This window comes from Nicotiana tabacum, chromosome 19, assembly GCF_000715075.1.
Source record: "Nicotiana tabacum cultivar K326 chromosome 19, ASM71507v2, whole genome shotgun sequence".
Taxonomy (NCBI): domain Eukaryota; kingdom Viridiplantae; phylum Streptophyta; class Magnoliopsida; order Solanales; family Solanaceae; genus Nicotiana; species Nicotiana tabacum.
The window spans coordinates 82,026,190-82,038,206 of record NC_134098.1 but is presented as its reverse complement, the minus strand read 5'-3'; the positions used below and the strand labels follow the sequence as shown (position 1 = coordinate 82,038,206).

The 12,017-nt window shown below is 37.1% G+C and overlaps 1 protein-coding gene across 1 annotated transcript; it reads right to left on the bottom strand.

The window, feature by feature from the left end:
* Positions 1-2,740: 2,740 nt before the first annotated feature.
* LOC107786278 (NADH dehydrogenase [ubiquinone] 1 beta subcomplex subunit 9-like) lies at positions 2,741-11,355 on the bottom strand. Its single transcript, XM_016607727.2, has 6 exons — positions 6,613-11,355; positions 6,450-6,491; positions 5,800-5,881; positions 4,870-4,925; positions 3,492-3,565; positions 2,741-2,979 (listed from the first exon to the last, which is right to left on the bottom strand). The coding sequence occupies exons 1-5, from the start codon at positions 6,742-6,744 to the stop codon at positions 3,518-3,520; spliced, it is 360 nt and encodes a 119-aa protein (XP_016463213.1). The 5' UTR covers positions 6,745-11,355; the 3' UTR covers positions 2,741-2,979; positions 3,492-3,517.
* Between the last annotated feature and the right edge of the window lie 662 nt (positions 11,356-12,017).

Here is a 12,017-nt window from a genome sequence, read left to right as displayed (position 1 = left end):
GGACGAGGGGATAAGAGGACGAAAAAGGGGAAAAGATTCAAAGGTTCATATGGGAATTCGAGACCCAAAAAGGAGAAGAAGATTGAACGGATCAAGGATAAAGTTGAGGTTCCCAGGTCTACCCCTTGGCCTCTTCCTTTCAAACTCATCTGATTTTATTTTCTGTACCCTGAAAAAACATCGACTCTTTTGTCCCGTTTGCAATCTTTTGAAAAAAAAGATTTATGGCCTTTATTATGAATGTTGAATGTATTTACTACTCAAGACAGTGTAGGAAGTTGTGTTTTAATTGTTTTGTTTAGCTAGCAGGTGTATTGCAATTTGCATACAAAGGTATTATCATATGGCAATGTAAGACTAGGAGTTGTAGGAATTGGGAATAAGAGCTGAATTATTTGGTTAGTTGATGTCAAAACTCAACTAAATTCAACTATGCTCAATACCAATTAGTTGGGGTTAGCTGTATGAATCATACTTTAATTTCTTTTATGTTGGGCGATAATAACCGATCACAATCCTCGTCATTATCTTGTCTTGGAACTGGTTATGCTTTGCATATAGGCAATTTTGGGTCCAGAAAACTAAAGCTCCAAAATGGGATTAGTTTTGGCTACTGCTCATTTTGCCTTCTTATCAATAAAGATTTAAACTTATAGACATCTATCTCCATTTCCCAAGATTTGGGACATATGTATATCTCTGCTTTTCCTTTTTTACATGACTTTATGGGCTGATCTAGTGTCGTGCTGTTCTTGTGTCCAATTTAGCTGGTGTCAGATTCCAATAGAAAATAAACAAATGAAGAAACAAGGTTTTGGATTTGCTTTTCTTCATATTACCATTAGTAGTTGCTGGCTTCAAATACACATCTATAGTTGTAGAACTCGGCCATTTAAGACGGACATTCGAAGTGTCGTTCTCATGTATTAGGCATGTTTGGGAGGTTGGAGTGAATTGGCTGGATAAAATCTGCAGCTTTCAACATTGAACTTCATGTTTCAGTGTGTGTGAAATCCAGCCTCCCATATTCTTTATAGTTGAAGCTCTGAGCTAGAGATGTCCTTTTCTGTTGGCGGTTTTGCATCTCATTAGATCAATTAAGGTACGGATTGCTATATTATTGCTTGACATATATGTCACTTTTGTCCTCCTATTTTGTCAGTCTAATTTTCTTGATCTTTACCTTAATACTATCGGACACCCAAATAATTAGTGAACCTTCTTAAGTGACCGTTAATTGACATGCTGGAGTATATACATAGAGGTTAGGATGAGTATCCCAATGGCTTCTCACCTTGTCCTTCTCTACTCTCTTTTAATAGATATTTGAATTGGTATATGACAGAGAGAACTGAATGGCGAAAAATCAATTGTGAAGTTCAATGATTCTGCCAATTACTGCATTCTACTGAAATTAGTTTTGCTAGGTAGAGATTGTGAATAGAGGCGGGTGGACCTTGGATTTGTTCAGACACAGAGCATTAGATATACATATGAATCTAACGCCATAGTTTCAAATGTACAATTGGTTCAATCATAAGAACCTTTAAGGTTAGATCCGTCAAGTTCAAATTTTGGATTTGTCTCTGATTGTGTATATACATTGTGTAGAGTAATGATTTTGCATCATTCTTATGGAACATGCAACACAATAGTAGCACATCTTTTGACGAGGACAAATCATGCATCTTTCATAATTTGGAGCTAATAGGTCACTCTCACAGGCAAACATGAAAGTGCATCGAGAAGGATGATTTTTGGTCGGATTTTTTCTTGCGTTCATTTGTTATCCAAGGATAAATCATGTGTTTTATCTAGTATGGTATACGTGGTATGGTACATCAGGTGTTTTCGAAAGAATCACATATTGAATGAAAACCCTCTTTTATCTCTTTCCGGGAAAAAAAAAACCCTCTTATATAGTGTTAAATTTGACTTGAGCGAAATAAATTTGAATCTCTAATGAAATGTCATTTGAAGATTTCTTTTAATGCCGAGCCAGTGAAAGAATTGAATTATAAATCTAATGACAATGATCCCGTTCGATTACACATCAAAAACACCTTTTGTGGCATATTGGCATAAAACACTTTACGGTTTAAGATCAGAGAGTATTACTTAAACAAAAGAAAACAAAAACCCCAAATCAAAAACAAAATGAATTGCTAACTTCGCTTAGGTAGTAGATAGATAGACCTTTGCTTGTGTGCGGCTAATCGGAAGCAGAGGAAGATGACGTAGTATTTTTATTTTTTTTTCTAAGTTAAAGGCCATCAGTTGATTTAATTATTAGATAAATTGATAAACAAGAATAAGACAAGACGTCAATCTAACTTCTCCAAAATTCGAAAATTAGAGTCCTTACCTCTGGAATGCGATCATTGATTCATTGTGTTGGAAAATTATGTTCCTTTTTACTGCAGGATGTTTACTTCCTCTCCTACGTATCTTTTATTTCATTAGTTATTTTATTTTCCTTTGCATCCAAACAAAAATTCCGACACCAAGAAGAACAGCATATCTGCGCTGCTGCCACTCATCACAGTAGTTGAAAAAAGGAGATACCTGTTTTTGTGTCACTTCCACATATAAGGCAAGTACACGAGATTTTACCAAGAAACTGTTCAAACATCAATATATTAGGGATGACTCACGACTGTCGCCAGGAAAAATGGTGTCAAGACATGAATCTCTTAAGATTATCAGAAACTGGCAATGGCAATCCAAATAAATCCTCGCATTTTTCAATTTCGACTCGAAGTCTGACATTTATTTTTGAAATTCTGGGTTTGCAGCTCACAACTACTAAACGGAGAAATTTACATGAGCATCCTCCCATGCCAATCCCATTTCTCTAAACATCAAACCAGCAAAAATATTTAATGTCTCATTGTTCAACGTTAGTGAAGCAGATGGAATCACTAAGAAAAGAAGACGAGACTGGATCTGACTGTCCTCGCATGCCTGCAGTTTCTGAATCTGCAAGTCAATATATGACAATATTCAATCAAATGGCAAAATTTACAAATATAAATCCTAGTAAAAAACATATAGGTTGAGCTTCAGCAAGTCGTTACCAATATCAAACATGATTCAATTTTAATCACTGAATGTTTAAGACGAGAAAAGCACCAGACAAAAGTATCCGTGAATTGGAATTACTTGCAATTTACAACAGATGCTGTGTATCATCTTTCCAACAGTGCCACTTTGCTGAAATTAGTTAAATAGCTCAAAATTTTCCAAAAGTCAGGTCCAAAGTATTCTTCTGTGATGTACAAAAATGACTGGACCTTTTTAATCTTTATTTTTGGTGTTGAAATTTCGAATGATGACCAAAATTAACTTTAAAAGAAATTGCATCAGTCACTTTTCTTCCTATTTCCTGGTTGGGAATTCTTGTTTTATCCCTTTTTTCCTTGGGAAAGGGGGGGGGGGGGGGGGGAGATAAACATAATGCAAATGTGTTGCATGACGGAACATGATTCTACCTGTTATTCATATGCATGTGAGAGTATCAAACTAGTTCAGCCTCTTCCTTGCCATAGTCATACACTATCTCAATCTGCATCATGCAACGAGTTAAGAGATTAGAAAAGGGATTTCATGAAGTCTGCTTGATGGTAAAAGAATTAAAAAAACTGGGTGGCATGTGACACCAAATTAAAATTTCATTTTGTGAAAAGGTAAATAGCAATTCATTGATCAGCAGCACTAAGATGGTGCTGCAAAAATTCATCATGTTACAAAAAGCAAAAAACAGAAGTATTGACCCTTCCATTCTGCAGGGAACTACTGAAATGAATGTTAATAGGCTAGAGTTGCAACGAAGAAGAGCAGAAGCTAGGGGAAAGCATGACCTGCAGAGATTGGAGGGTCCTGTCGATTGTCATAGCAGACAAATTTGGATTGGTTAATATAGAACAACTTAGTGCTTTTAGTTCATGTGCGGGTTGATGTACATATCTATCAACAAAAAAAATGTGGGCCAATGCAGCATCCCCACTCCCCAGGATACTTTTCTAATAATATATTTTTCTTGATAACCGTGGTGTCCGCGCCAGCTTTCGCGCACCTCGACTAATTCCACGGAATACGTGCCACCTCCCACCTCCCACCAGCAACAGGTAACTCACCACCAAGGCTTGGATAGATAGAAAGAAATCACCTAGTGTTTTTTGCCTCCGCTGAGATTCGCTAATAATTAGAAATTATAACTATTACCTTAACAATCAAGCTGGCTTAAGTAAGGCTACAAACTTTTATGGAGGGAGCAAAAAGTTCAAAATAATCTTTTGTCAAAATATGCTTGTCCTGCTTCTCTTACTACTCTGTCCTAGATTTCCATCTAAATAAAGAGCAGTAATACAACTAACTATAACACTGTATTCTTATGATGTTGATGTGACATCTTTTTGACAAGTTCCCTCTTTTGACAGTTCAATGTTTTAACTATTTTAACATGAACAAAGGTGCTTGAAATGAAGCAACTCTGCATGAATTTTGAAAATAATTGACCAAAACTGACCGTTGTAGCCATATAAAACGAGTATAAGGTTAAAATTTTAGCCAGCAATTAACAATGACAAAAAACAAATTCAACTCGAGCCGGAGCATTGCCAAGAAAAAGAAGAAATAAAATGAACTAGATATATTGTCAGTGTCTCTAGCATCCAAGCAATGTCGTAAACAAAGGCAAAAGATTTAACACTTGGAGATTATTCCAGATGGTATTCGCAGAAACTGACGAAACAGGAAAGCAAATGACTTAAGCAACTAGTGTAACTGACACGTTGAATGTGAATAATGTAAGCACCTAGCATAAGCTGATACTAGAGCGTGATGTAAATAAATGTTTAAGCAAATTACCCCTTCTGGCGGTACTGGATTTCGGTTGAACTTGGAACCACCAGGTGCCCATGGAACTGTTCATCACAGAAAGAGAAAACCTATTATTAGAAGTCTAAAGAAAAAAGAGATTACTCAATCAATCACGTTTCTAAAACTTGTCACATATCCACAGCGTGTCAAAATATTAAGTAGACTTTTGTCTTTGAAAATCTGATAATAAGCTGGCTTATGCTTGTGCCTTCTGTATCTATTCACATAAATAAGAACTTTTAAAGTTTCAGATGAGGCAATCCGCATCGATGTAATGAAAATGAAGGACCCGCGACAATGACAGTGTCCTGAATCATCGATTACAACTGTTCATTATTTAACAAACATCTCATTGACCAAAGATTCACATAGTCCAACAAGGAAACATGCAGAGGTAAATAGAACAAGATTACGGAAATCAGTTATCTGCTAGTATCTTCAAACTTCCAAAAAAAAAAAAAAACTTAAGATGAGAAATCCTCTACATATATTTCTTCTCTTTTCTTTTCTTATCTTTTTCTGTTTTTTGTTTTTGTATAAGCATACACTAGATATTTTATGAATAGAGAGAGTCTTTTTTAAGAAAGATGAATAGACGCAGTTTCTTCCTCATTAAAAAACCATACTCCCTAAATCCAAGAACTTAACACCACCAACTGTTGTGAGGATGTGATGATTCCAACAGAACTTTTGCCAGCTTCAACTATTAAGAAAATAATTCAATTGAACACCTGTTTCTTGTACAATATGGTCTCCGGCATCATATCCATGACATGTTTCATTCATAGGGTTGAATCCAGTTTACTACAAGCATGAAGTTCAAAAAGTAAACATAGACAAAGAGGATTCATATAGCAGACTCCACTTGCTTGGGATTGAGGCAAAGTTGTTTGTTATGAAACTCATAAGGACACATACCAATGTAAGGATCAGGGTGCCGCCACTTATTATAGGATGCTTCACCATCAGCTATAAGTCTATCAATAGTTTCAACGTCTTCCTGGATGTTAACAAAGCAAAACAGAAGAAGATGAACTTATCCATAAAATTGCAAAAAGAATCAAACATAATACAGAGAAAATTTAACAACTACAGAAATACAATTCCCCTTGTTGAGAAAAAGAATTGAGCTCCTCATTCATTTGGCCATGAAATTAGCGCATCTGTAGATGAGAGGTAGAGTCGTTTCTCATTATCCATAATGAACCTTAATGCAGAATCATCAATTCTCAAAAAGTTTTCTCTTAATCCACATAGACAAAAACTTCAATCATGAACTATTTTTTTTCTTTCATTGTAGCGGCATGCGCCAACAATGAACTCACATTGTCTCCATTATAACTTGTGCATCAAAAACAAATAATGCTGGTGATTATTTTTTGATAGAGACATGATCAAAATTGTTCACAGGAACAAGTCACTCCGTAGAACAGTAAACATATAAACTTTAATTCCAATATCGAGCTAAAAAATATGATCCTTAACCGAAAATGATTATTTTTTAAACTAACAAGCTAGTAAATATAAAAGTCACCAGAAAAGGGAAAATAAAAAAAATGAAAACAAACCATATTTCTGTTGGCCTCAAATCTCTCCCTTAGGGCGTCCGCCTGAAACAAACAAACAAATAAATAAATAAATAAATAAAAGGAATCACCGAATCGTATGAAGGAAATGTGGAAAAAAAGAAAAAATGGAAGAAACCCTAGGAAATGGGGGATAAGATTTTACATCAGGATAGAAGAGGTGGCGATGGACGGCCCAATTGAGAGTGTCTCTGAGAGCACGCCTGTAGAGGATCCGAACTCTCTCCTTCTGCGCCGCTCTTCGAGCTACGAACGATGCTTTTGCTATTCCGCTCATCGCTGCTTCTCACTTTCTCAATCTCTCTCTGAGCTGAGTTCTCCCCTTTCTGGATCTTTCTTTCTCAGCTACTACTCCCTTACGATGTCGTTTCGAACGCTAAAGCTTAAAACGAATGCAAAGAATATATATCGTTTAATATTTTAAACGCGTTTATTATAAGTCCGCAATTCTCCAATAGTACTTGTAAGTCTCAATTATCCAATGCGATTTATAAGTCGTACTTAGCGAATGCAATTTCTAATTCATATTTACAGAATGCAATTATAAGTCACATTTATGAATGAGATTTATTAAAGCGATTTATATGCCTCCATTTTTAAAATGTGATTCACAAGTTGTATTTTTAATATCCGGTTTAAGATAACATCATTTCCGAAACCGTTTGTTACCTCATTTAACTAACACGAATGTAAATAGCATTTCCACTTTGCTTCTATCGTAATAATTAGAATTTCGAGAGAGAAAGTCCAAAGGTGCATGTTAAGCCAGAATTGCTAACTTGTACCACTACGATGGCTCGCCGGAAACGGAGACCCCCTCAAGTCTATACCCCAACTATCACTACCAAAGTCGCCAACCTACAATCAACCCTCACACAAAGCCCTAACCTGGAAACAGAGGAACGAGATACACAAGAGGAAGTTTCAGTGGAACATGAAGATCAGTCAAAACCTAAAAGTCAGATGGTGGAGGAAGCTTCCCCAAAGGCAAGATCTGTAAGGCAGATTACTCCAGCTTTAGGGGTGATACAAAATCTAGCCCCAATTCAACTAGCTAGCTGGATTCTAGGGGAATCAAACCAAAGAGAAGAAGGTGGTACCCAGCTTACCTAGCCTGCTAACAAAGGGGATGAGGGTAATGTGCAACCTGCCCGCAAATTAAATTTTGTGATGGAGCCTCAACAAGCAAAACCTACTATGGCAGAGATGGTGAAGAATAACATGACACAAAATCAAGGTATGAAACTTAACTTCTATCCACCAGTGTTAAAAGATGGAGTTAAGGTCGTGCAATTAAACCACCGGGACATAGATGAACAGAAGCAGAAGTGGCAATCTGCGCTAATTGGTTATGTAACTGGAGGAGCCCCAAAATTCAAGGGAATGTTGCAATTTGTATATGGCGTCTGGCAATTTGTGGCAACGCCTAGGGTATTCATGCACGATGATGGGTATTTCATATTTAAATTTGAAATTGAAGAGGATAAAGCTTGTGTGCTGCAAAATGGGTCGTATACCTTCAGGAACAGACCAATGATCCTGAAACAATGGTCACCAGACTTCCAAATGCAAAAGGAACCTCTTCGAGTACTACCCATACGGGTATGTCTCTCGTGTCTTCCACTCTTGTATTGGTCTAAAGAAAATCTAGGGAGAATTGCAAGTTTCCTGGGCAAGCCTATATGCACTGATAGCTTAACAGCTAAAGGTGAAAGAATTTCATATGCTCGATTGTTGATAGGGATGGATATCACCCAAACATTGTCGGAGGTTATCAATGTTGAAGCATCAAATGGTAGTATTTGGAACCAAAAAATTGAGTATGGGTGGAAGCCTATTCTATGTCATAAATGTCTGCGGTTTGGACATAATAATGAGCAATGTCCAAAACAGAAGTAGGAGAAGCAAATACCATTCAGAAAAGCAACCAAACAGGAGAAACAAGCAAGGCATGAATAACAGCATAAGACAAGAAGTACCTCAAAAGGGAAACCTTATCCAATTGCAAACCAGCCATTAGCAAATCACACTCCACCAGTAACTATACACCAAGAGAAAACTCACACTGCCCCCTCTAAAGTCCAATTCAGAGGAAAGCAAGTTGTAGTATTCCAAGGTTTTAAGGAGATACCAAACATGGATAAAGATTCAGAAGATGAAATTGATCTCAATCAATTTAGTAAACTATGCATGAAGATTGGAGAACCTGCGAGTAGAAGAATTTAGGGTCAAAGAAAAGGTAACAGTGGTAAGTTGCAAAGGGATGGCCCTATTGCCAAACCTCCCTCATGATCTTTTGTTCTTGGAACATTATGGGGTTGAACAAGCCCTTTAAGCAAAAAGAATTTAAAAACTTTTTGCTCAAGAATAAAGTTTATTTAGTAGGTTGCTTAGAAACCAAAGTTAGACAACAGAATGTTACTAAGGTTATTAGAAAATTTGGTGCTGATTGGTGCTTCTACTTTGATTATTCCCAAGCTCCAAATGGTAGAATTTGGTTAGAATGGAAACAAAGTTGTGTGAAGGAGACCATTCTCGACCGCACTGCACAGTTAGTGCATGGCCAAGTGTAGGATCAGAATTCTCAATTTCAGTGCAAGATGTCATTTGTTTATGGTTGCAACACTATAGAAGGCAGAAGAGGATCATGGGAGGCTCTAAGGCACATCAGTATCTCTATAGTTGAGCCATGGATTGTACTTGGGGACTTTAATACCATACTCTTTGCTAAAGATAGAGTGAATAGGATGCCAGTGCATTTAAATGAAACAGTAGATTTTCAGAATTGCATTACTGATATAGGTTTGGGACAAGTTAACAGGAAGGGGTGGCTTTACTCCTGGTGCAACAAGAGGGATGTTGCTGATAGGATCTATAACCATATTGACTGGGTATTTGGTAATGACAAATGGTTCCAGAGCTAACCAAGAATGTTCACACCATACTCCCATTATTATCACAACAGTGGTCCCCAGACAGAAGCTGAAAAGGCCATCCAGGCTACTTAATGTATTGATCAGTGAGGCCACATTCAAAGAAGATGTTAAAACTTGTTGGGACCAACAGTTCACTGGTTGTCATATGTATAGACTTTGGATAAAGCTCAAGGCATTGGAAATTGAAGAAGAGGTATGAATAAAGAGATGTCAAACATAGAGGTTAAAATCAGTAATATACAACAGGAATTGCAGGCAGCCCAAAACCAGTTAGCCAATGATCTGTTCAATAATCAGGTAACAGCTGAGGAAAATGAGTTGATCCTTCAATTAGAAAAATGGAATATGGTTCAAGAAAAAATACTAAGACAGAGATCCAGAGCTACATGGATAGCTTATGGAGATGCTAACACAAAGTACTTCCAAGCCCAGCTGAAGGCAAGACAAGCTAGAAACAGGATCTCTTCTATATGTAATGAACAAGGATTCTTAGTTTCAAAGCCAACCATAGTGCAACAACAGTTCTTGGTATACTATAGGCAACTCTTGGGAGATACAAATACAACAATGCCTTGTATTGATACTACCATTGCTAGAGATGGACCTTGCCTATCATTGAGCCAGCAACAGGAAATGCTTGGGACAGTCACTAGGGAAGAAATCCTAAGGGTTATTAAAGACCTACTGTTTCAAAGAACACTTGGAAACAGTAGGAGAAGACATTGTCAATGTTGTACTACAATTCTTTGATAATGGTAAACTGTTGAGAGAGGTTAACTATACCACAATTACATTGGTGCTCAAAGTGTCTAATCCTACTTATGCCAAAGACTTCAGACCTATAGCATGTTGTACCACTGTTTACAAGATAATTGCAAAGCTGTTAACTGCCAAGTTAAAGATTGTAGTTGATTATTTGTGGGGCCATCCCAGTCTGTATTTATTAAAGGAAGAAATATCCTGGACAATGTGATTCTCGCTCATGAGCTGGTGAAAGGTTATGCAAAAAAGAGAGTATCACCTAGATGCATAGTGAAGGTGGATATCAGAAAGGCATATGATTCTTTGAATTGGGATTTTTTGAGAGGGGTCTTGCTGGAATTTGGAATCCCTCAGAAGATAATAAACCTGATCATGACTTGTGTATCCACAGTTAATTACTCCATACTGTTGAATGGTGGCATAACCCCTATATTTCAAGCTAAGAGAGGACTAAGACAAGGAGATTCTATGTCCCCATACCTGTTTGTCTTAGTTATGGAGTATCTAAATAGATCTCTGAAGCAACTCAGACACAATCTTGATTTCAACTACCATCCCAGGTATGCTAACAAGGGAGTAGTGCACATCTGCTTTGCTGATGACCTATTAATGTGTTGTAGGGCTGATCAGATGTCTATTTCCCTGATGATGCAAGCATTCAATCATTTCTCTAGTGTATCTGGACTAAAAGCCAATTTGGAGAAGAGTTCCTTCTATGTTGCAGGAGTGACAGAGGAGTTTAGTTCTCATATAATGCAAGAGATGCACTTCTATAGGGGAGAGATGCCATTTAAATACCTGGGGATTCCATTGTCTTTTAGAAAACTGTATATACATCAATGCTTTCCATTAGTTGAAAAGATCATTGCAAGAGTTAAATGTTGGACTACCCAATTTTTATCATATAGTGGCAAAGTACAACTCATCAAAAGTGTACTCTTTGAGATGCAGACATACTGGACACAAGTGTTCTTATTACCTAAGAAGATATTGAGTATGATGACAAATGTTTGCAGAAACTTCTTGTGGACCGGTAGTAATGAATACTCAAGAAGGGCACTAATTGCTTGGAGCACTGTATGCATGCCTAAGGTTGCATGGAGATTGAACATTTTGGACTTCTTTATCTGGAACAAAGCTGCAATGCAAGCTATTATGGGTTGTGGGTAAAAAAAAAAAGGAAATGTTATGGGTACAGTGGATCCATAACATATATATAAAAGGAAGAGACCTAGCCAGCATGCCTACCCCAAATCAAGTTAGTTGGATAGTTAGGAAGATATCTGAGGCAAGGAAATGGATGACTCAATCTGGAAATCCATTAGATGATCTTAAAGCATGTGAGGAAAGAGGGAAGTTCAGTATCAAGAAGGCATATCAAACCTTTATACCTCAACTCCAGAAAGTTTCATGGAAAAGCTTGGTCTTAGCTAAAGGAATTGTTCCTTGACACCACTTCATTCTATGGATGACAATGCATAAGAAGTTGTCCACTGTGGATAGACTTCACAAATAGGGAATTCAAGTGGAGCAAGAATATGTCTTATGTAATACCACTGCAGTGGAGACATTGGAGCATCTTTTCTTTGATTGTGGCTATTTGAAGTTCATATGGAGCACACTATTACATTGGCTAGGGGAAAGGGGACCACTCAGAAGCTGGGAAGAAGAAATCGAATGGACAGCTAGAAGAACTAATAAATCTAGAGCACGATGAGGCATCATTGGATTTCTGTTTGCTGCAAGTGTCTACCATATATAGTATGAGAGGAATGGAAGAAGATTCAACAATCAATGAAGAGAAAGCATACAGCTGATAAAAGAAATTATATTACAGTTGCACGCTTATGGG